This window comes from Microtus pennsylvanicus, chromosome 1, assembly GCF_037038515.1.
Source record: "Microtus pennsylvanicus isolate mMicPen1 chromosome 1, mMicPen1.hap1, whole genome shotgun sequence".
Taxonomy (NCBI): domain Eukaryota; kingdom Metazoa; phylum Chordata; class Mammalia; order Rodentia; family Cricetidae; genus Microtus; species Microtus pennsylvanicus.
In genome coordinates, this window is record NC_134579.1 from 129,769,441 (window position 1) to 129,795,317 (window position 25,877).

General features: G+C 48.2%; 1 protein-coding gene across 3 annotated transcripts in view; it reads left to right on the forward strand.

Annotated features, from left to right (window-relative positions):
• Znf536 (zinc finger protein 536) overlaps nt 1–25,631 on the forward strand; it is a 454,511-nt gene extending 428,880 nt beyond the window's left edge. For 2 of the 3 annotated variants that reach the window (XM_075984285.1, XM_075984294.1), the window contains exon 7: nt 25,053–25,421. In XM_075984285.1, the coding sequence (XP_075840400.1) occupies nt 25,053–25,297 (245 nt within the window). In that variant the 3' untranslated portion in view covers nt 25,298–25,421. Of the gene's footprint in view, nt 1–25,052 lie in introns of all 3 variants that reach the window. The other variant, XM_075984305.1, reaches the window with a different exon arrangement.
• Nucleotides 25,632–25,877: the final 246 nt, after the last annotated feature.

Sequence of the window (25,877 nt, forward strand, 5' to 3'; positions counted from 1 at the left end):
CCCCATACGTGAACTGCTTCTAGAGACAAAGGCTTGGGTTTCGTGGATCCATGTCGAGAGGTTCTGGCAAATGCGTGAGTGAGAATTTCTGGATCTCATTTCATGTCTGGTTAGGGGCCAAATGGTGGTGACAAGAGCCGAGACCCCGATGCTGTGCCTCTTTTTCTGGAACTTTGTGTTGGAAGGCTGGCTTTTATTTGCTTTCATGTTTTCTTTTGTCCAGCTTCTGACTTGGTTCTGCTGTTTTACCTAGAGGATTCTGATGTGAATCAGGGGCTACTACACAGGCTGACATCATGGAAACTGACTGACGGCAGGTAGGCACCTGCAGCGGTTGGGACCTGACCCTGGCCTAACTAGCACCTCTGGCCTCACCACGCCCCAAAGGCAGACATGATTCGACTGTGTCATGTTTGTATCGGAGATAGCCAAGCCTAATGTGGCCATACGGGCTTCCCTGCAAGATTCAGCGGATTAAATGGGAAGTGGGTGTCTCAATTACAGCTATCCCGAACAAGGAAAATCTATTTACCTTGGACTCGGCACCTCTCTTGGGGTACCAGAGGCTGCTTATCCTTGCCATGTTTAGGTAAACTTAGGGTAGGGGAGTTTCATTAAGTTGCTACAAAGAATTGAGCAAAAACACTTCATGTGAGTCCCTGGGGTCCCTGGGTTCTCTGCTCCGAGTCCAGGTTTCAGCCACTCTCCCCCAGGGGTAGAATGACAGAGAGAAGTGATTCAGTAGGAAAAAGAAGTGGTGTCCCATGTCCTCTGTTAACCTCTTTTGAGTTGCTGTAAGCCAAGGAGGCAGGGGCACCTGGGGACTCTCACAAGCTGGGAGCTCTCTCATTAGTGTATGTCCAGGATGAGCCTGTATACGTGCGCGCGTGTGCGCGCGCACACACACACACACGCACACGCACACGCACACACACACACACACACACACACGAGCCTGGCGTCTCCCAGGGAAGTCTATCCCTCTCCAACTTGACTCTTTACAATTCGGGCACAGGACGCACTCTGGGATGGTCAGGAAAGGTGGGGAGGAGGGAGACAGACAGGGAAGCAGCCAGGTAGCCCTGTGGGCAGTGCTTTTGTTAGCCGTGTTATCACTGAAAACCAAAACCAAAAAAAGAGAAAAAAACCCAAATGCCGTCGAAATCATAGCTTCTCCAGATCTCTGGCTTCAACGTGGATTTGCTCTTATTACATAAATATATCACTGTGTGCGGTATTGTGCATGAAAGAAATATTTCTGAAGCAGGGCAGGAAAGGGTTCTGGATGCTCTCCCTGGTGCTGCCACCCCCCCATGGTTCTTGACCTTCTGGGGCTGGGGCCCCATCCACCTTGCTACCTGCCCTGCCACCTCACCTCATCTCGCGTTCTAAGATGTCTAGTTTCCGCGCCTCTGGAACATCGCTTCCCTTTGTTCTGAAGACTCGTTCCACGAGGCCAGCTGTATCTTTACAGAGAAACCACGGTGCCGGATAGGAACCTATGAGGGACTGCAAGGCCCTAGCAGGTGATCACGCACGTGCCAAGGCAGAAGCCAGGGCAAGTTTGTCCCCTTTGCCATGATTCATGTCCCATGACCCGTGGGCTCACTGAGGAGCTCTGAGCTTCCCTCTGGTGCACTCCTGTTTCCTCAGCTTCTGACTTTAGTTACCAGTGCCTCATCCCACATCACTCACTGGTGGAGTTCTGAGAGGACCACTTCAGGAGTGCGAGCCATCCCCAACCGACCGGCTTTACAGTGGCCAGCCTCTCCTACAACTCCCAGGAACCCACTCTTCACTTTTTCTTGTTTTTCTCTCTTTCTTTTTTTTTGGGGGGGGGGGGAGAAGAACCTACTCTTCCTTTTCCCTGAAGGTGGCAGTGAAATGAGTCTTTCTGAAGAGTTGGGAATTTTATTACAAAACAGATGGAACGCTGGGCATCCCCGTTGTCCCCCTGTGTGCCCAAAAGTGTTGGTAAAGGAAGCTATGGCCCCACAGAGTGGCATTCGCAGGAGGCAAGGTTGCTCCCCTGGCAGCATGGCAAGTGAGTCCAGCACTGAGTGGTCATGAGCTCAGCCGTCCTGCTCGTCCCCCCTCTAGTCCCTTTCCAGGATAATTGAGGATCATAATGCCGGGGAGAAAGCGCAGAGGCTCCCGCGGGCTGTCAGGTATCTGCTAGTGTCTTCATGTCATCCGTCAGCATTGAGCCTCTCTGTCATCTCTCCTCAGCCTTCAGCGTCGTGCGATCTCATCGCGTTCATTATCTCGGCTCAGGCCAGCCCTCCCCCCCTCCCCCTACCCAGTAAATGCATCTTTGTGCAACTCTCAGTCTCCGATTATGAATCGATGATCATGTGGTATAAGAGAGATAGATGGCTTTTAGTCGCATCTTGGCTTCCCTAATTGTAAAATATTAGTTACATTACACTGTGTCTTTTGATTAATGGAACTTATTTGGAGTAGCCTATCCGAACCCTCCCCCTTCCACAGCCCTCCACTGACTTTTGAGAATTGAGTGATTTCACTTAAAGCAGACAAATAGGCCCTTCAGTGAGGAGATAGTGCGGCTGCAATCCTGAGGACCAGACAGGCTCTGCAGACACAGTCCTGCGGTCGCCAGGAAAACTCAGCCTGGCAAAGGCCAGCCTCACACCCCTCATCCACACTGGACAAGGGAATATCGCCTCCTGCATCGTTTCCCGCTCTTGGCAAACAAGACCCATATTGCTGACTTGCAAAACAGGATGTGAAACGAAATTTAATTAAAATGAAATAAAACACAGCTTGCCGGATCCCCACCTCAGCTTTCGAAAAGCCAGTCAACTCTGAACTTCGGTGAATCTCAGGCTTGGCTATGCCAGGGAACTCCCTTCTGCCCGGATGGGCTGTGGCTCCCAAACAGTTTCCTGACCATTGCATTAGACACGAGGAGACGCTCGTTCTTTAATTCAGAACCTAGTTGGCACAATTTGTTTAAATTTGATCTGCTGATAATGCCTTTGCCATACCCAAAGGGAGAGCGGTGGCTAACTCCCTTGATTAGTCACTGATCTTCTCCACCAGGCCAAGGAGTGATGGATCCCTTATCAATAGCCACTGCCAACCGACTCTGCAGTAAAATTCCAAGGGCATCTTCACTTCCAACCTATCGGCTCAATTAAAAAGGTCTATTTCCTGTCAACGGGCGTAATGTCTATATCTTGTGAAACAGGAAGATTTCATAAAGTCCCAAAAGACACCACAGATCGGGACTCCAGTGTGCATTCCGATGGACACACGTTGTACAGAATGCATGCAAATATTCATATCTATTCCTAGTTTTAAGGAACTGCTATGTATTTTATTCTGACCTTTGGGATTTTTACACACACACACACATATTGCAGACGCTGACAATTTCTGTGTTTTCTTGGGACATGCTGTTTCATTTAACAGACTAGAAGCAAAAGACTGATTTTATTCTGTGTATAGGAAGCTGGTAACATTTTACTTAGTTATTTTTTGAATAGAGTAACAATATGCTTATGGCTGCCAGGAAGAGTGGAGGCAGCAGAATCACAGGGCCAACTATAAAATTCATTTGAGGGGCAAGGCCCTTGCAGACTGGCCCACTGTCAACTCAACTCCGGCCAGCCCCGTTTTTCCAGGCTGCAGAGTGAGCCCCAACAGTGTGTGCAGAATCAGCACCCACGGTGGCTCTGGGGGGTTAGCTCAGGTGCCCCATTTTTCCCTTCCACCATCCAAGCTCAGATTTGGGAATTTATACATTTGGCTTTTATGTGTAGTTTTGAATCCTCACTCTGAGGAAAGTGTGTGCCAGAACACTCTTTGTTCTGAGTGTCAAGGGACGTCTTTAAATGTCAGCTGAGTTTGGGCTGCTGTATCTAGCAAAACTCCTTAGGGGTGAAAACCTACACACACACCCCAATCTCCTAAAATAGGTTCACTCATTCTGTGATGCACGTCCATCATGTTCTGAGAGTCTTTTATGGAACATTCTTAATACAGCTTGCAAACGCATATTGACAACTGCAGCCCCCTTTTTATATATTCTACAGTATACCCATTTCTATGTTACAGATCCATAACAGCAAATGTGTAGTAAAATGCTATATCAAAAGGCAGTTTGGTTGTGGGCATGAAATGCTCTTACTTGGGTGGCTTTAATTTTTTTCTCCCAGACTCTGAACCCCCACTTTATACTGATGGACTTCAATATTTCATCTGCCTTAAGTGTGCACCTGAAGAGGGTGATGTCATGTCTGGGGCTAAATGACAACTCTGCCTCTTGGTGCCGGGGCCAGGATGAGCTTGGAGCCTGAGGCCCTCCCTCCAGTGTCCTGCATTGTATGTCCCCAAACTGGAGAGGTTTCCTCCTGTCAGGACTTCTGGGAGAGAAGGCAGCCAGAGCCTTCCAGAGCAATGACTTCTGCTGAATACCAGTGGTTGACATTTGTCATCCGGGTGGCAGAGGAAGCTGTTCTGGGATTTTTGTTTTACTCTACTTGTGGTGACTATTCTCCATGGGGGCCAGAGAGGGAGAAAACACATTAGCATTTTTGGAGGTGGGGAAACTGAGGCTAGGAAGGTTTGGAGGAAACTGCTGTGTGCCAGGATTAGAGATGTCTGCCCCACTACTAAGGGTAAGATCCTTACACCTGCTTGCTGGAGTTGGCAGTGATTCCCAGTTTTCATCAGATTGTAAAGCATCCACAAGACAGGGATTCACATTCAAAACTGGATCTTGAAACCTGAAGTCATGTTTCTTCGGGATGAGAGAATGAGCTAGATCAACCTGCCCCAACACCTCTTTCCTCACACATCTTAAGGGAACCTGAAACTCCCGCTGGGAGGATGCTTGCTGTCTCTCTCCTTTCCCAGGTTCCTGAATCATGTCTGGAGGGGAGGAGATTAGGAAAGCTCAGCCATTTGGGGGAGATTTTACCAGTGGGAAAGGTTATTGTTTCAACAATAGGGTGGTCAGAAAGGAGCACAAACAAGCTGGACTGGGAAATGTACTTAGACATGTTTGTATGTTTTAACTGGCTGGTTGGTGTGGAGGGTCATACCTATTATCCCCAACACTCAGGAGGCTGAGGCAGGAAGATCATTGGAGGGTAGCCCTGTGAGATCTATTTTGACATAATGAGATCTACCTTAAAAAAAAAAAGGTCAGGCAATAAAAATGTAAGCAGTGTATGTAGGTACACAGACACACCTTTGATCTCCAAATGCAAGGGGCTGAGGCAGGAGAGAGAGACTTCACGACATCCTGAGATACATAGTGAGTTCCAGGCTAGCCAGAATACAGAAACACAAACAACAGAGATGAGAAGCCATTTGGCAGTCAGCAGCTTCCTAAGGTTTCTTCTCTAGCCCTGTGTGTTACATGTGGAATTAGCAAACTGTAAACCTGGATTCATATTTAAGCAAAGACAATGACAGAAGGGAAAAGAAAATTCGAATGCCCTTTCCAATGATTTAGGACTACAAAATACAGAGTCGATTTTATTGTTGGAATCAGAAAGTAACTAGGCTATGGAGACAGTAGTGTGGCTCGACATTTGGCATTATGCATTAAAATACAAACATACATAATACGTACATACACACATACATGCATGCATACATACATGTCTGTTTCTTAGAATGCAAAGGCATGCTCCCACCCTGGTGTGTTCCAGCTGAACCTATGTAGTTCGCCTTTATTGACTTCAGGTTTGAGAGTCTATCATGCAAACGAGTTCATTCTCAGGTCACTGGACCTCCAAGCCTCCCGAAATCGGTTATCTGTCTGTCCACCGCCACCTACTGGGTGCCTGGCTTTGTTGGACAATCATGTAAGGCAGAGCTCCCAGGGAGAGGCTAGGAGTCTCCCTGTCTAGGCTAGACCTTGAATCCTGAATCTGAAGCTTGCAATGAGTTTGGAATGAGATTTTATGAAATTCATATACAGACTCTCTCTCTCTCTCTCTCTCTCTCTCTCTCTCTCTCTCTCTCTCTCTCTCTCGCTCTGTCTGTCTCTCTGCCTGTCTCTTTCTCTATCTCTTCTTTATCTCTGTCTCTGTCTTTTTCTATCTATCTGTCTGTGCCTGTATTGAAATGATGTTGAAATTCGGTTAAGACATACATGCTTCCATTTGCAGTGCCCACCCTTGTCTGGTTGTTCCTAGCAACCACGGGATGTTTTTCACTGAATGCCCCGAATCCCACCTGCTACCTTTGGCTCTCATTCTTAAGGTGGGATCCGGGGGTTCATCCTGGTCTCAGGAGTCGGCCATCACACCTCTAATGTCCCGATATACACCCTGGGCTCTCTTGGAACCTCCGTTTCAGCTTCCAGGAATGGGAGGGTTTGTCATGTAGGAGACATCCCAGGGCTGGGTCAGGTCAGTTGAGAGTGCAGCAGGATCTTGGCATCCAGGTGGCTCCCGCATCCTACGAAGAAAAGGCATAGAATGTCTGTTAACCCGGGAACCAGCCACAAACAGAAATCCTCTCCCCTCTTGTCACCACGTGTTCTTTTTGCCTTGCATTTTACTAAATCACTTCACAAGGCGTTTTCTAGCTGAACCACAGACACTGGCTTAGCCATTATGAGTCTTTGATGGCTTGCAGGCCCGTGAGGTTGTTTCTTAGAGTCAGAACAAGGACAGGTATTAGACTGTTTCCGGAGGTGGGGAGTAAGACAATTTGTACAGGCTATCCGTGTCACCGAAAAAAACCTTGAATATTCTTCCAAAGCAGAACCAACTGACTAGCGCCTCCAGCAGGCAGAGTTTGTGGGGATCTTTCTGTATTATGTGGCGACCCACTTAGGGCACAACCCCCACTCCCCACCCTCAAACCACACGCAGGAGACAGACTGCATCTGGGCCTGTTGTCCCAAGCAGCTGTGACTGGGGGGAGCCACGCCTGCTGGGGTCCCAGGCCAAACGTAACCGGGAAGATGCAGATAATAAAATTCTACTTGTCACCGAGACATTCCTCAACTGTTAGCAATCAATCTGGGGCGAGCATGAGGGGGTGGGAAATACCAAAGGACGTCAAAGAGGGTCTCGCTCACAACTCTGCTCTGTCTCAAGGCTCTGTAATTTGGGAAGGTTCTGTGCTAAGTAATTTGCGAGCCTCCAAACACACAGGTTATTGTTTGTGGACAGATGGCACATTGCGTTTTATCGCTTTTCCTTCTGTGGGTCCTCATACGCAGGACTAATGTGCATTCGGAAGTCTTTGTCTCCTGGCTAAAAATCTCTAATCTAAAACAGGCAATCAAGCACAGAGGCAGGGCTTTGGAGGCATAATCAGAGTTTTAAAAGCAAAGAAGGGGGTGGGGCTGGGAACCAAACTGCAGTCAGCACACAGATGTATGTGTAGAGACCAGACCAAGAGATCAGTGTATCGAAAGCGAACAAAACGAACAGGATTCTGAAATACAGGGGAGGGAGGGAGGGAGGAGAGAGAGAGAGAGAGAGAGAGAGAGAGAGAGAGAGAGAGAGAGAGAGAGAACCCTCTCCTAGCCTCGGCCAGCACCTTGGCACTGCCCCGCATCACCTGAGTATAGTCTTTCCCGCTTTGCCATCCTGAACCTGGGGGTCTTTGTCTCCACAGGCATCGTGGCCATGGCCATAGCCGGGCCTGGGAGGGCCCCCTTCTAGCAGTTTAGGCCGCCGTCACAGTTAAATCATGTTGATACCCAGGAAGGAAATGAACTAGAGGAAAGGAGTTCACTCCTCTTTTCTTCCTATGTTTTTTTTCCTTTTTTATTCTGAAGATAGAATTACTGTTTGTAAGCATCCGAAAGTCATTAGGAGCTCTGCAGTCTGTCAGGTGTCGAAGCAAGAAACTGCTGGAACCCAACGGGTGCCTGCACCCAGGGCTGGGGATTTGTCATGTGCTGATGAGGAGTTATAATAATATATGAGCAAATCACAAGCATTCTGCAAATTAATCAAATTCTTTTCCCCCTTCTCCCTTGTCTCGGGGAGAGTGGCTTTGCAGGCAGACGTAGGTGAAGCAGCTCCCCTCACAGATGGTCGAGCTGGCATAAGATGGAATTTATGTAACAGTAATTCTGAGTCCCTGCCAAAGTAGCAGTGAACACACCAGGGAAGATTGTAGAAGGCGAGTCATGTGGTTCTGCTGAGGTTGTTGTGGGAAGTTTAAGGGGGGAAATCTCGAATTTTCTTTTACTGTTTTTGCCTGAAGGGCCAGAAACAGAACGCCATTCTGCCATGGGCGAAATCCGTCACATCTCTCCTTGCCGCTTACGCTGAAAGAGCGCTGCGCAGCTGTTGGAACTGCTGGCGGTGAAAGAGCCCCAGACTCCTGATCCTAGCCCTCCCAGTTCCTTACAAGATTGAAAGGGGATTGGGTTCACGGGGTGGCCGCAGTGACATGCTAAAAGATGCTGGCCTCTCTTGCCGATGCCGGCACCCCTCCCCTCCCGCTTCCCCTGGCACTGAGAGACCTACCAGGGCTTTTCTTTTCAAGTGTTTTATTAAATGAAGAGTCTAACAACCCTCACTTTAATTACACACGGGCTTCGTTTATAATTCCCCTGGATTTATTCAAGTAGTTGAAAACGACGGTGCTGGTGATTAAACCGATCGTGTTAGTTTAGCAGGGTGTTGGTGTGTATGTGTGTGTGTGTGTGTGTGTGTGTGATGTGTGTGTCACAGGGTGCTTGTGTGTACCTGCATGTGAGAACTCGTTCAGCGGCCTCTCTGTGCTAATGACACCCCTGTTCTGCTCTTACGAATTCCCCCTTTGGGAAATATTATCTTGTATGAGACAAAGGGACATGGGAGCTGCCCCTCTGGGTTCCCTGTGTTGAAAGACTCTTTCTTACTACAAGGTGCTCTTTCCTCTCTGCAGAGGGAAAATCATAGCAAGATGGCGTGGAGCCTGCATTATGCAATGGGAAGCCTACTGCTGTGGCTTTGGGCCCCCCCTCCCCCGCCCTAATGTAAAGCCCTGCCCATTTGTTTTGGTTTACGTGACTACAGAGAAATAAGTGGATTAGAGAGAAACTTTTGCATGCTTCATTGCAGCTGGATGCCGACATCTGTCATTCCTCAGCCTTCTTCTGGATCATGCCAGTGAGAGAAAGCAGAGCCTGACACCTTTGATTTTTAGAAAGAGCCTTTTATTAGGGGGAAGAAAAGAGAAGAAAGGAATTGCGTTTCTTTTGTGACTCCTTGAAAAAGAGAGAGAAAAAAATAGCTACCTCTCTTGTGGGCACTATGTATTTATTTATTTATTTATTTATTTATTTATTTATTTATTTATTTATTTATTTGGGGCATGCCACAACAATAGCAGCATCCCCCGACAGGCTGAAAGTTTATGCTTCTTTCTTTTTTCCTTCGTCATTTCCTATTGTTCCAGAACTAGTTGGTGGGGAATCGGGCAAGCTAAGAAGACGCTGTTTTCAGTGTATCCTTGTTCACACATCTCTGTGGATGAAGATCAGGCACCGATTTCCCTCATGGAAAGAGATATCTGTGATTCAGTCTCGCATTCTCTTGCCTCTAGTCCCTAGATCGGCTCAGCTCCTGACAGGCTGTGACTGCTCCTGCCGCGGTTTTCAGAGAGATGTCCTCTGCGGGGACCCCCACCATGCAGGACACACACTTGTATTTTGATGAAAAGATGTGTGTAGGTAGTGGAGCCTCATAGAGAACCTTGGGTGCCAACTTCTGGTGGACTGGTGTTTTATTTACTGTTTTAGGGTTGCCCTCTTTCTCTGATGGCACGCATGCCTTTTGGACGGAATGAGGTGCACAGCCTATCTCTGGCATAAGCCATGCCACAGTATCGGCGCCCCCCTCTCCCATATGTAAACTCTGCCACAAAACAGAAACTACAAGAAAGAAAGAGCTGCTGTGTTAATTTTCAGCGACACAATGGAAAACAGGAAGCCAGGGAACAGGCTGGGACCACCCACTTGCTTGTCTCACTGGGTGTGTACAGGAATGCAGGCCCCTCTGGTGCAGGAAGGGATGTAAAGCCCTCACCCCTCATGCCCACTCACTGCAAGGTAAGGCTGGACTTGTACACAGGGCTCTGCAAAGCCAAGGCTGAAACCTCAATGCCCACAGAGCCTGGATGGGTGCGCACAGAGTGCAGTGTGCCGTGGGGTCAGAGGGTGCAAGCCTGCGCATTCCAGGGTGGCAGGCATAGGCGCTATTTCTGACTTCTTCAGAGAAACTGGGAAATCTTGTTTTCACGTGAAATCTTTTTGTTTGTTTGTTTGTTTTTAAACATTGCCAGCACATTAGAACTTTTTAAAAAAAAATAGTCTTGGGACATAAAAAAATAGTAAACGTGTATATGGGCTGAGCTCCAGTGACTATGTAGTAACGGGAAGACCCCAAGTGCTGCTATGTGGCCACTGTGTGGGGCAGCTTTTGGGGCTGTGCGGCACAGGTCAGGGGAGGTGGTGCCATTACAGCTCCCATCAAAATGCACCACACACTCCCCAGCCCCCGCCAATGAGCAAGGACAGAAGTGACCCAATCACAGGGCACTGGGGCTTTCCCAGAGAGGAAGACTAACAAAACAGGCAGAACAATCCCTGCAAGGATAGATGGCCCTGCAGGGGTAACCAGTTAGGAGAGGCAGCCTTTGAGGAGGAAGGAAGCCCTCTAGGAGGAGGAGGAGGAGCAGGGAAGTGGAGGACAGCAAGGCAAGGTGTTGTAAGCTCCTTGTTAGACCAGAAACTGAGAGAAGGGATTGCCCAAGTTCAGGGTCCCTTTCTCACTCCCACCAGACTGTCCCCAACTCCTTAAAGGGGAGGGTAAAGCCTGGGTGGAGGGAATCGCTCACCCTGAGGAGGCTGCAAAACTTAACCAGCTCTGCTGCCAGGAAAGACTGGATAAGGACAGAATTCGGAACTGTTCTGTGAAAGGATATAATCAGGTGCCTGTTTCATGCCTTCGACAAGAAAAAGGAGCTCACGAGTTGTAATGGGGAGATGGTATTGTGACAGGTTTGCTGGATGGTCGAGGCAAGCCGGGCTGCATGTCTAACACAAACGGTGGTGGGTAGTAAGTTAGACAGCCAGGCACAGGAGGCAAGCTGCCGTGGTGGGAAACAGGGAGGAGGGGTACACACAGGCACACCCTCTGATGGACTGGGCGGGTGTGACTCAGAAGTCTCGCTGTTATTCTGAAGGAGCCTGTTGGCCCTGTGGTCCTGATGATGCTCTAGCAAAGCTTTACCCAGGGAAGAGCTGGCTGTTAGCACCTCTCAGGAATTCCTTCTGTTTGCCCAGGGGCTCAGATATCTGTGTTAGCTCAGCATCCATAAGGCAGAAAGACTTGGGTAAGACTAACAGGTGTTACAGCTGCTGATGCCAGAATCTCTCTCATTTTGGCCTTCATTTCCCTTAATATTGTAAAACCAATCTTTAAAAATATAAAAACAGCTAGGCTAGCCTTGTTTGAGTAATATCATCTAGCCTTGACTCAGTTTTTTTTGTTTTTTAAATCTTAAGGTTGTGAACCTTAAAAGTGCTTTACCCAATGTCTGCACCCCCACATGCTAAAGATAGCAGAGTATTCTGCCAGCTAGAGAAACTGCCAGCTGCCCCCAGTCCTGGGGTGCATCTCACCCCAAGGCTGCTGTCTCCTTCATGTAGCCTCTCTTTACATTTCTCCCCATATTAAATGCGCTTGCCCAGAGACAAACCCTGAGGCTCATTAGAGTATTATTATATTACACATCTGAAAATCTTCAAAAAAAAAAAAACGAAAGTAAGTTCATCGACCCTTTGAAGGTTATTTAATGATAAACGTAAATGTTTTCATAAAATCCGGGGATGATTTAAGATCCCAGATCAATACTGGCTGTGGAGTGCATGCCGCCGGCCGGCTGACCACCCAGGCAGGCTGGTGGCTCCACAGACCATGGCTGCCTGAGGCAGGCAAATAAATGCAGTGTGACGTGGAACCGCAGGGAGTGGTCCGGGCATGGGAGTGGAACTGAAGCTGCTGGGGGAAAAAGGAAAGAGCAGAGGGAGGGAGTGAAGGAGAAGGGCAGGGTGGGCGGAGAGCCCTTGTGGTGTCCAGGGCCACTTTCAAGGTGGGTAAGGTAGGTTGGATTCTTGGAGACAGATTGCACCTGGCAAAGTCCCCAGTAGCCAGAGACCCGTCCCTGCAGATTCTCCTGTTGGGGTCCAGCCACATGAACAGAACTCTCTTCTCAGCCCGAACCCGAAATGACAGGGAGATGGCAATGACCACACAATCAACGCTTGGCTCCGGCTCTGGCTTGGTGTCCCTGGTCAAGCACACATCTTCTAGGAGTCTCAGAGTCCCCAGTCATCAAAGAGGAAGCATTTTGATATTCTAACAACACCAATTACGACTTTCTTGACTCTTCTTATGAGCCACATACGAAGTAGCGTATGGACTTTCTCTCAATTCTCCCGAATGACCTACCGACCTGTGTCCCATCTTTTATCAGTTTTACAATACCCATTTTACAGATGAGAGAACTGAGACTCGAGGAATGAAGTAGCTTATAAGCCGAGTCGGATAAGGTCTTGCGATGACCTTTGGATCCTCTGCTCTTAACCGCTCTGATTCAGTATATCGGGGCTCTAAAGAGACTTGGCTATGTTTCTGCCTCTCGAGACTGGTACCTCCTCTGACTCTTGGTAGGAAATTCAGGGAAGGGGTGATGCGGTGCTTTCCTTTCTTTCCTCAAACTTGTGTGATCAGAAAAAGTTACGAGACAACTTCTAGGCCTGTTATCTCTTTGGCCAGTGCCTGTGCCTGAATATAAGCAGGTGGAGGGGTTCCCTGGAGGCCACTGGGTATCAGATCACCCGGACCTGGTGGTCATGAGTCATCTGACATGGGTGCTGGAAACCCAACCTGGATCCTCTGCAAGAGCAGTCAGCCCTCCTAACCACTGAGCCATCTCTGTCGGCCCTACCTGCTAGTGTCTAACACCAGAACCATACTTTCAGCGGTGGTATTTGCTTGAAGTTTGGTGTTGGGATTTTTTCTGTTATGGAATAGTGGTAGATGGCACCTAAGAAACTTTAAAAATAAGCCTTTCATTTTAGTACACACTTAGAGCAACCAGACGGATGCACAGGGAGCGAGGAGGCCCTCAGCTCCCTCCATCCTGAATATCAACCACATTACTGGGGTACATTTGTCATGAGCAATGAACCAATATTGATACATTGCTATTAAGCTAGCCCAGATCTGACTCCGATTGCAAAGAACTGGATTCTATTTAATGTCCACACTCTGCTCCCAGCTCTCATTGCCGAGGCCACCTTGCACCAGTGCTGTGTGTCCTCCGCTCTCCCTAGCTGTGAGGTCTCAGATCGTGATCACCTTGGCTGTCCTGAGGCGTGCTTTGTAAAACGTCCCTCGACTGCAATTTCTCATGTCTCGACTGGAGCTCTGGGTTTGGGGAAGAAAGATGACAAAGCCAAAGTGCCCTTCTCCTCCCAAACCCAGGATACCACGGTGACCTTGAGCACCGAGCTAAGGTAGTCCTTATGTAATGTAGATTCCCGCACTGGCAAGTAACGCGGCCGCCCCCTGCATGCGAGACTCTGCACACTTCTGGATGGGACTGTGTTGCTGCCTCGTTCAGTAGTCAAAGTCTACATGAATTATTTGTGATATGCCTTTGCGGATCCTTTCATACATGTTTACTGATTCAATCATTTATGTCAGTGTGACTTGTGGATATTTATTTTATACATTAGGCTATGATTTGGTGCGATATTATTTACTTTGTTGTTGAAATGTTCCTTGTTTGAGCCTCGGGGGCTCCTATCTGGTTCCACGCTGTTTTGAGATGCCCTCACGCACCTATTAATGGAGGCTTTAAAAAGCAACAATTTATTTCACGGCACAAATGTTCTGGGCTCATCTCGTATATTCCCCCACTCCTTGTAGAATCACCACTTCCCCAAAGGGCTTGCCATCTGGCCCCTGTTTGACCTATGGGTCCACAGATCATGCTGTGACTTTGGAAAACCGGGGAACCTTTGGGACTGCGACCTCCCCAGTAGAGTGAGTTTCTGGAGGCAGAGTTTAAAGTGATACTCCCTTCTGGTTCCGGTGGGAACTGTGTGAAACCATGGCAACATGTTGCTCCCTCCTTCCACACTATGATGGACCATATGCTTAACCTTCCTTCTTCTAAGACGCTTCACACAGGTCTTTCGTCACAGCAGCAAGAAAAGGAACTTCTCTCTCCCTTTCCCCACCCCTGTCTCTCCCTCCTCTTCCTTTCCTCTCTCCTTCTCCCTCTCCATCCATTTCCCCTCTCACAATACACATACACTCACACTTTATATTTTGTTTTTCTCTTTTTGTTTTTTGTTTTAGGATGGCATGAGAAATCAGTTTCAACATTTCTAGGCCCTCTTGCCTGCTAAACACCATAAAAGAGGTGCAGGATCATGATAAAATACGTTCAGGGATGCTGTGGGCAGCACACCCATAGACTGTATATTAAGCTGAGTGTGACTTTATGGTGATGTCATCAACGTGTAACCACCTGGATCAGACTCCAATTTGAAAATGAATATGCTTTTGAGTAGCCTTGTAAATTAAAACCCACATCACATGAAATTTAAAACCCAAAATTATTTGTACTATTTCAAATATTTTTTTAGTATCTTTGATTAATGGAGGAATATTTTCTTTTTGAAAATGGAAAACATGAATCACATACCTGATTGGAACTATCTTTCCTGCTCAGAATTACGGGAAAATTTTAGGAAGTATATATATGCGACCAAGGACGTGGTCCTTCTTGAAGAACCTGTTTGTATAAGTTGACAAGGCACATTGCCCCGTTGGCCCTGAAACAAGAGTATTCTAAGGGATCTGGACTGGGATCCTTGTACTCAACAGCTCCAGAGTCCCAGCCGCATGCTTAGCGAGAGCAGTGTGCAAGCACCGGGGACGCCAGGGCACCTAGGGGAATCCAGACCATCACCTCGAAGTCCGGACCCATCCCCGAACCTGAATTAGTGCCCTGCCCTGTTGATTTTCCCCAAACACGGGCAGCTGTGCCTCCAGCGACTGAATTTCTAACATCTCCGAGTTGACCCTCTAGGTAAAGCTTTTTAGGAGTCCACTGGGCTTTGACTTAGATGCTGCGGAGGGCCTACTGCTGTGTTGTGTTGTCATTAAGGCCCTTAATACCCGCAGGAGGCAGCTCTGCTGAGGTCCTCCACCGTGTGTGCAGAGCACTGGGAAGGCACTTGTCCCACCTCATCCCCGCTGTCTTTAGAAGACAGCGCCCTGATGTGGGTGCGGGACGGAACAACAGTTATCGGGTGGTCACATCTACTGGTAACAAATCTACAGGTAGACCGCACATAGTGGGGAAAATTCTAGAAAGTTTCACAACCCAGAGTGTGTTTTAAATTACATGAAGAATCTGTGTGAATGTAGTAGTATGTGGACCCCCTCCAACTCTTCCGGTCTTCCAGCCTCTCTGGAGGACCACTGTCTACCTGGAGCCTCATTTATTACTCTGTGTTTAACCTTTGGTGGTGGTGTCTGTGCTGAACATGAAGTACAGTTATCTCCTGCTGTTTTCTAAAAAATATAGTACAACAGACATTGATATACTGCCTTGATTGTATTTGCTATTTCTTAAAGACATGTCTTGTTTTTAATTACATGTGTATGTGTCTCTGTGTGGGTGTGGGCATGAGTGCAGTGCCCATGGAGGCCAGAAGAGGGCATCAGAGTCTTTGAGTTTGGTGGCATAGGTGGTTGTGAGCCACCTTTTATGGGTGAAGAGCAGCAGGTACTCTTAAGGTCTAGTAGTATTTTAATAACCTAGGCATGATTAAAAATATCTGAAAAGTCAGGTATAGTGGTACATGTTTATAGTTTAAGATATTGGGGCATGAGGCAGGAGGATCACCACAGGTTCAAGGCCATCCTGGAGCCAACTGCCCTGGATGTTCATACTCTGCTGTAGCTGCAGCCAAGTACCTGGCAGAAGCTAAAAGGAGAATGATGTATTTCCGGTCTTGGCTTGAGTCCATCACTGTGCGGATGGCATCGTAGAGCCCCAGTGTTCACCTTACAGTAGACAGGAAGCAGAGGATGGCAGTCACAGAAGGGGCCAGGCAAGCCCCTTAGGACACTCCCCCTAACCAACTTCCTGCTAGAAAGCCCCACCATCTTCAGCTCCACTGCCTCCCCAGGCTCTATTCAAATTACCGATCTGTCAGTGGATCCGGCCACTGATTAAGCCAGACCATTCACGGCCTCATTGCATCTGGACATCCCTTCAAAGACATGGTCAGCGGCATGCTTGCTCTTTTTGGTGTCTCTCAGTCCATCAAACTGACGCTCAAGACCCACTGTCACACTGAGGAGAGAACCCATATTCCAATAGTGGCCCACGCGCTCAATGCAAGGATCTGATGGTCTTCTGGAGAAATTTTTGGGCTCTGTGTCCATGCAAGTGTGCCCCCCCCACCTCTCTCATACACACACACACACACACACACACACACACACACACACACACACACGTACACTATACACACTTCCATTGTGTCTATGGACTACCTCCTGGAACATGTTTGTGGAGAATCCTCTGGCAAAAAGTGCTTGTAGACAGTGTCCAGAGTGGTCAGACAGTTGAGTACATGTTTAGCATCAACTTGACCCCCAATCTTTTCAGCTCAGGCTTCTATGCCTGTGAAAGGGGAAGCCATCTTGCTGCCAATCCTGCCTCCTGCTGTGTGTGCGAGAACCAACGAAGGCGATGACTTTGAGCATACAATGAAGAGTGCTCTCATTACTGGATGCCAGGGGCTGATCACCCACTTGCCACCCAACCCCCACTCTCATCCTCTGCCCCACATCCAAGAGAACCCATCAGCTCAGAAGGTGTGGAAGCACCAAGCCTCAGCCTTCCGTAGAGCCGCTGCCATGGCTGAGCTGTAAGTAATGGACGGCCCCTCAAGGGCAGGCATTTTCCTCTCCCCCTTAGGTGTAGAGAAGGAATAGCTATTTCCATCGGAGCAAGTAAGAAAAATATCTCATTCCCTCACTTTCACTATAAACAATGTACTGCTTGCTTTCTCCTCACCCCTCTTGACCCTCCACACTGTATACATATTTATATATTATTCATGGTGGATTAAAAATGAATGTGTTCTTTACCACGGCTCTACGGCGCAGTGACAATACAAATTAACGTATGATGTACTTACTTTTCACACAGCAGTGATGGGAAACGTTGATGGCCTCCAAGCGAGAGGTACAGAGAAGAGGGCGGGTGTTGATGGGGGCCATCTCACACCATTCTGATGTGGGGCTCCAGCTCCAGCAGACGAGGACTGGGGTGTCTTAGGCTGCTGTGATGCTGAAGAACTAGGAAGGGCTGGTTACTTCCTTTTTCTCAGGGGATAACGTCCCCGTGGCCTGTGAGCACCAACACTTCCCTGTCTTCAATCTTGAGTTTTCCTGTTCACTTGTTCTAGAATCCTCCACTGACCCACTGTCTGTGCCTGGCCCAGACTCAGACCAGCTCTCTTTTTCCTCAATGGTCTTGTGTTTCTCCTCCCTCTCTGCTTCTTCTCTTATATGCGTAATTCATATCTTCCTCTGCTAGAAACATACTGATGTCCGTGATGTGCTTGTATCATGCTGTGGTGGCTAACAGCAATGATCAGAAAGAGCAAATGAGACCCCTCCTCCCCTATAAAACTCCAGGGTCCCTGTCCCCATGGGGTTGCCAGTCTTCTTGGAAAGGGGCAGTCATGGCCGCTTTACTTATTCAGCTACCGATGTTAGAAGTGTTACTGAAGTAATATATCTCACAGCCACCATGGTGGTCTTGGGATAATCAAGATCCTCCAGAAGCAGAGGTAGTTAGGCTGAAGGATTAGGTGACTGCAGAAAAGGAAGAATTCCACCTGGGGACAGTGGGGAAGGGCTGTGTAAAGGCCCTGTGTTAAAATGGAGCAGGGAACAGCTGGAGACTAGAGAGACATCCTATATTGGCTAGAGGGTAGCAAACTGGAGGTGGTGGGGGAGAGAAAGATGGAGAAATGACCTCCTGGAGAATTTATTGGAATCCCACTGGTCCTACAGCAAGCCACACTGTCTCACAAGGCTGTTTGGACTCAGGCTCTCTCCAGTCTTGCCATCTTCCTGAGTTTCTTCTAGCAAAGGGTCCTGTGCTCTGAAAGGACCCTTGCTAGAAATGGAATGCCATACTTCATCCCAATGAAACCCATCCACCGACATCGGCTCCTCTGAACTCGGAAGATCTCACTTTCGCAGTTGTGGAGCCAGAGAACTGAAAGATCAAAACAATGGACCAAGGTCATAAAGAAGGCACTTTTTTGACTTGGTTAGCCGCGTGCCCACAAAGGTGGGAAGTGGGAGTATGACTCCAAACTCATTGCCAGACCTAAATCTGTCACTCCTAAGATGAGAAAGGCATCAGGAAGACAGTGAAGGTGTCAGAGCAAGGGCTTTGGCATTTGTACCTGACCACAGACTATTCCCAACATGGGACGCTGCCCAATGAGACAAGCCTAGAGATTGGCGTGTCTAGTGGGAACTGACAGATGAGACCCTTAGTCTGAGGTTTAGACCTGTCGGACCAACTGTGCTTTTAAGTCTTTATCTGCTCTCCATGGGCACCTGTGGACCCCAGAATCACCAGTTTATCATGGTGGTGTGGGCATTGTGGACAGTCTTTGATCCCATTTTAAACAGATGGAAGCGTGTAGGCGACTGAGGGACTTCCCTGTCACCCCAGGCATGAACCAACTTTACCTCTGTCAGTAAGACACTCATCTGTATATGAAGATTTAGTTCTCTCTAAATCTACCTCAGTGACAGATTGAAAAAAACCTCAAGTAGACTGGTGCCTCTCAGCCCCTTCCTTTGCCCAACCATTGTCCCTGAATGTACACAGTGATGTGTTCTGTGGTGTTTACACAGTCATGTGTTCTGTTGTGTTCTCTGTGGTTAGTTCGGAACCCTTGCTGACATTCTCTTATCCAAGCACAGCAGACATCAGCATGCATGAGTCTGTTCCATCTAAGGGTCTTTGAAGGGGCAGATGGGCGACAGAAACTGGGATGTGGCTTGATTCAGAAATTGATGGAGTGTCCAAAAATGGCTTAAGCAATGACACCTTTAGTTTGAGGATCAAGGATCTGACCACCACAGGCTAACCTTTACACTTACCTTTGATGTTTGGCCAACATCTATTCTGGTATAGCATGACTTCTTAAGCCGCCTGCTATCTGGTTCACCTTTGGCTACCTCTACTAGCTTTCTTATATCTACTTATCTATAGGTACTCAGTTCTACCTGTATAGGGAATGGCACCACCTACAGTGGGTCAGTCTGTACTACATCAATTAACATGTCCACAAGCCAGTCTGATGGAGGCAATTCCTCGACTGTGGTCCCCTCTACTTGAGTGACTGTTGTTTGTATGGAATTGACAGCTAAAGTAACCAGGGGAATCCTTGCGCAGATTTTGAGTGCATTGTATCCATTGGAAACTTGGTTGCAGGTTGGCTGAGTCTTAACTTCCCCATCTGTACAATGGAGACAATATGACCTCTTGGAAAACCCCCTATGAAGTGCAATTCTGAGGACAATTGTGCAGAACTAACTATAAAGAACCATGGAGTGAAGCTTTTGGGAGCTTTAACTGCTTCTATAAATTCCTAGTTTCAAGACTACAGAAAGACAGAGTTCTTGCAAGTCTAGTGCTGCTCATGTCTCCCTCTCCAACGAATGCATTCTGAGCTCCAGATGCATTTACAGATTCCACTGCACCAGAGTTAAAAAGCCAACCCAATCCGATAATGGGTTGACCACGGAAGTGTTGGAATCTGCTAGAATAATCAATCGTTCATCATCTTTGTCTCTACCAAGAACTCAAGATTCAGAATGTAACCATAGGATCAAATCATGATGAATATTTAAAAAATCGATTAGTGGAGGAAAGGGAGCTAAGTGCTTTTGTGTCAAGTTGGCCAACACGCAAAGACACTCCTTACAAACCGAGGTGATAGTCAAGGCTCTCTGTGTATTGTGCCACGGCTCACATGGCATGGCCTCTGAGGTGACAGGGTTTGAAGGGAGGGTAGCGTTCAAGGGTTGGAGACCAGGATCCCCAAACAGAGTAGTTCTTAGCAATGCTGGTAGGCGATGTGATGAAAGGCTTTGACTGTTCAAGAAAAATGCTCCACATGCAGGAGGCTCCACAAGGCCCTGGAGACTAAGCCTGATTCATGAACTGAGCCTGCGTTTGTTCGGTTTGTCTATGGGTCTGCTGGCCTCTGCGATACCAAGCATTTTGTTTTAAGATTGTCATTGGTCTGTTATTTGAAGTTCTTCTATCCCCAAACTTGCCATGCCATGGTAATGACCATTAATTATAATAAATACATTAGTGACGTTAATGGATCTATGTCGTCTCCCTCAGCCATACACTGCCGTAGAGCCGTGCCTCCTTGAGGAAACATCAGCGTATCACAGAGGCTGGGAAGCTCTAGGTGACATTTGAAAGTGTTTCTCAAGTTTCCCATTGTTTCCTTTCCCTTGGGATTCTGTGTTTTATTTAATTTAAATATTTATTTTTAATTATATGTGTTTGGGTTTGTGCCTGTGAAAGTCAGAAGAGGGGGTCAGATGCCCTGGAGTTAGAATCACAGGTGGTCGTGAGTGTCTGGACATAGGAACTGGGACTTGAACTTGGATCCTCTGAAGCAGCAGAGCTCATGCTTAATGGCTGAGCCATCTGCCAGCCCCTGCCCCAAAAACTCTTTGGGAAGATCTTCAACTGTTCCTTCGTCAACAGGCACCAGTGCTGAGTGGACCTTTCTCAGGAATTTTAAGTAGTTTTCCACTTATAAGAATGAGTCTTTTTTTGACGAGCGCTGGACATACCTTTAGTTTATGCAGGGATGGTGACTTCTTGAGTAGAATCATTAAGTTTTAGGGTCTCAGTGTAATTTTGATTGCTTGTGCACTATCTGGTGAACTTTGCTGATGCTCAGTTAGGTCCCATTTGGAGTCCCAACAAGGGAGGAGAAGTGGACACACTGTGGCTTCTCCAATCATCTCCTCAAGGACAGTGTCTATCAGAGTCTATGATAGGCTTCTTGCTATGACAAACTTCCCAAGGTTGAGTTCTAGATAAAGAAACAAGGTTTACCTAACTGACAGTTGTGGAGATCTCAGAGCATAGGGCTGACATCTGTTTGGCTCTGGTAAAGGCCGCTAGCTCTGTCACAACATGCGGGACGGCGGCATGGCAGGGACATATCCATGAAGGAGTAATCACATGACAGATAGAAGAATTCAGATTCAGGGTTCATAACCCATGTTCACAGAAGCTGACCGTGATCCCATTATCCCTCCCAAGAAGAGCATCCTCAGTGACCAGACCAAATGCCATACGACTCTGTCTTGTAAAAATTCCATCACCTTGCAACATTGCCACACTGGGTACCAGGCTCACCATGTAAGAGCCCCTGGGAGACACACTCCAGTATAATCCAAACTACGGCAGCATCCTAAGGGAGCTCCCAGTCTACCAGCTTTCTACATGCTGAAGAACAAGGGCCATTTGCATCCCCTGGACAAACAGCAATCTACAGAGGTATCCATCTCATGTGAATGTAGAAGGGATGTATCCGTGGATGGGAAGGGAGCCAGTGGCCGTCGGGAGGTGCTGGGGGCAGGAGAAGTTAATGGTGAACGAATGTGATCAAAGTACATGATATGCATGTATGAAAACCTCATCGTGAAATCAATTAGCTCGTGCAATTAATATATGCTAATAATAAAAAGAAACGCTAGTCTCACATCTCCCGCTCAGGGCCTTCTCTGTTTCCATGGGAAGGTGGCCAAGCCCCGAGGGTAGAAGCAGCCAGCAGAAACACAGGCAGGAATCACACTGGTGCTACAGTCCCTGCTGCTGCTCTGTGTTCTTTCTCTGCAGCATCTTGGGAAGGGCAGAAGGCAAATGCAATCTTTTCTGGGTTTCCTCCCCACATCTGCGAGTTTGCAGACTGCTTTTGCAGATGGCAAAACCGACCACCCGAAGCCTCATATTGCTGCATCCATAGGAACAAAAGCAAGCGGCAGAAACTCTATGCAAGATCTGTAGCCATCCCTTCAGACCCAGACCAGATGAAACAGGGAGACAGCGAGGGCTGTAGGACACTGGATATCCAGAGGCTGTGGTTCCACTCCAGGAACCTGGGGCCTCCCCCAAGGGATCCATTTCATAGTGAAACAGATCATGTCCTTTTAGGAGAGGCGGTTCAGACAGGGTGTGGAGACTGGGGACTCGAGCTGTCTGCGTAGACCCAGATAGGATGCTCTGATAGGGACTGGAAAACCCCTTGGGCTAAGCCCTGAGTGTCCTGGTGAGTCCTACTGGATTGGTAGCCAGCAAGGACGGTGGAAAAGAATGATGTACTGTTTTCCAAGTAGCCTTCCTTTACTGGGGGCACAGGGAAGGTGGGCTGAATGGTCCCACTTCACAGTCCAGGCAAAAGCTACAGCATACCACAAGCAGTTCTACGTGATAAAGAGAGGGGACCCCTTGGGCAGGAGGAGTCAACCCTGGCTCTGAGGGAGGGGAGAAGACACTGCCAAAGCCCACTTAGAAAGAAGCAGAAGAGCCAAACCAGGCTACAGGGAGGATCAAGCCCTCAGGAGATGGAGGCAGGGGCATAGAACCTGAACTATATAGGGAGAACTGGATTGAAAAACAGCCAAAGGACAAGGGAATCAAGATAATATCACTGAGCAAATGTGCTGGTGTAGGCCTGGTGTGGGGGTGCAGGTCTGGTGTGGGGGCACAGGCCTGGTGTGGGGGCACAGGCCTGGTGTGGGGGCACAGGCCTGGTGTGGGGGTGCAGGTCTGGTGTGGGGGCACAGGCCTGGTGTGGGGGCACAGGCCTGGTGTGGGGGTGCAGGTCTGGTGTGGGGGCACAGGCCTGGTGTGGGGGCACAGGTCTGGTGTGGGGGCACAGGCCTGGTGTGGGGGCACAGGCCTGGTGTGGGGGCACAGGTCTGGTGTGGGGGCACAGGCCTGGTGTGGGGGTGCAGGTCTGGTGTGGGGGCACAGGCCTGGTGTGGGGGCACAGGCCTGGTGTGGGGGCACAGGCCTGGTGTGGGGGTGCAGGTCTGGTGTGGGGGCACAGGCCTGGTGTGGGGGTGCAGGCCTGGTGTGCTGACACAATCCTGTCATGCTGGTGCAGGTTGGAACCCCAGCATTGGGAGTCTGAAGCAGGACAAAAGGGAGTTCAAGGCCAGCTCATGTTGCATAGAGAGTCCCTGTTTGCAAAAGAAAAGGGAAAAGAGAGAGAGAAGCAAGTAAATGAGAGAAACGCAGTATTGGGTGCTTGACTCTCAGGAATAGACTGCTCTGTGAAAATACACACAGGGATTTTTCCTGGGATTGAAGTAGGGAAACATCCCTGTTTGGATATTTGGTGGACTAAATGATTGGTCCTCTTATGGGTTCACTTTTCTAAGCAAACGAGTCTGGCTTTCTGGCTGATGCAGGATGGAGCAGCTTTTGAGTTTTGGGTGGTGGCTGCCCAACCTTCCCGGCATCAAAGGGATTGCACCTGCTCCCTGTCACTCCCTAAAGCAGACTTCTCACCGGCTTTTCAAGGCGGCAGAGGTGTTTTAACCGCTGCGCACAGGGCAGAGCGACCAAACTTTCAGGATCGATAAACCTTCCTTAAGAATTTGTCAGCTGTTCTACATGAGAGCTTTTCTAGAAAACCATCCTTTGGGGGGTCACTCTTCAAGTCCCCCTTATTATTAATATTATTTTAAGATTTGTTTCGTGAGTGTGTACATGAGCACGCCACGTAAGTGCAGTGCCCGAGGAGGCCAGGAGAGGGCACTACATTCTATGGAGCTAGAGCTACAGGTAGTTATGACCTGCCCAGCTCAGTTGCTAAGAACAGAGCAAGAAGAGCAGCCAATATAACCCCTGAGCCATCTCTCTAGCCCCAAATCCCACTGCTTTGATGCTCAGGTTGACCCTGAGCTGATGGTATGGTCCTTGCTGTCTGTCCTGACACTTCCAGCTTCTAAAGCCGTGCCGCCCAGTCCTTCCTCACGGCTTTGCTCTAGCAGGGTTATTTGGTGTCCATCTCCTTTACTCCTCAGAAAGAGCCACTCCTCAGGCTTGGTCTGCCCTTGGTAAAGAGTCCATGTTACAGAACAATGGGAAGTAGCTTTACCCATGAGTATGGATACCCAGTACAGAAACTTGCTGGGTTTGGGTGTGTCTAAAGTCAGCAAAATAGAGTTACTGATCAAATCTCCTTCTGGTCTCTTTTTTTTGCACACACTGATAAATTAAGAGTCATTTTACATTTAAAAACAAACAACACGCTAGAGAGAGGAAGCCTTGCGTGAGATTATTTCATGACACCTGAAATCAGACTTCAGCATCCATAAGTAAAGTTTTGAATCCTGTCAATGAAAAGCTGGGGTATGAGCTGGTGAGGTAGATCAGCAAGGCATGGTGCTTGCGGCCAAGTCTGAGTACCTAAGTTCAATCCCCAAAACTCACATAGTGTAAAGGAGACAGGGGACTCTCAACAGTGGTCTTTTAACATGTACACATGGTCTATGGGCTCTAGGGGCACACGTGTGTATGTGTGTATACACACATAACTAATAACCACAAAACATGGGTCAGTGTGCTTCATTTCCTGTTCTGTAAACATTTATATAATATCCGTTCCAAGCTATTCACCATCTTAAAGAAATGCTTCTAGGTATTGAGTAATTTCCCTCATCTGGAAAAGCTAAATTAAAATTTCTGGTCAGAATGGGCGGATAATCTAAATCTCACTTGGTGTGCCTAACGGGCTCCATTCTCACCTCTTCTTGTGTGAATTTTGCCAAGTGGCTGTGATATCATTGACGGGGGTGATGGTGCTTTTGGTCCTGGAGCTCAGGATGGGAAGGCGGCTGAGGTGTAACACACGGCTGACTGGACACTTTCTTTCCACACAGGTCACAGGCCTTTCCAGTGCCACTACTGCCCCTACAGTGCCTCGCAGAAGGGAAACCTGAAGACCCACGTCCTCTGCGTCCATCGAATGCCTTTTGACAACAGCCAGTATCCCGACCGCAGGTTCAAACGTTCCAGGGTCGACTCGGATGCTTCTGGGAATTTTGAGGAGGCTGCAACTGTCAAAGCAGGGAGCTTTGCTGATCTAACAGATGAGAGAGGCAAGGGCCAGGAGGAGGGCAACTGAGCAGAGACTGTCCTCTGCAATATTACTCTCTACAGTTTTAAATCATGCATCTGGTCTCACCAGTTTGCTAACTGCATTCCAAGGGGGGACAGAATCATGTACGACCCCTCTCTTGTGTATAGAACATTTAAAAGAATTTTAAAAGATATCTATATATATAAATATATATTAAAAAGAAAAATCCCCCAGCCCTTGAACATGGCTGCTATACTGTTACCCAGTAACAAGAACTTCCAAGCAATGCAGGTGGGAGAAAGTGATTTCAGAAATTGTCCCTGTGTCCTTCGGGCTCTGAAAGCTGGAGGCTTTTCCAACCCGAAAGTCATCTTGGTCCAAAAACCAAAACAACAAAAACAAAAACAAAACAAAACAAAACAAAAAACCGAAAACAGAACGATACCGTCCGAGTGATTTGCGCTGCCTCAAACGGTCTGTGTTTTTCTTCTTGAAAACACCTCTATAGTCTGAGACCAGCTGCTGTCACTCGCCCAGGGCCCTAATGAGATGACTTGGGAGGCAGCTGAGGTGCCAGTCAGACTGGGGCGGTCACTGCAGGGAAAATCAATTCGCGTGGTGTCAC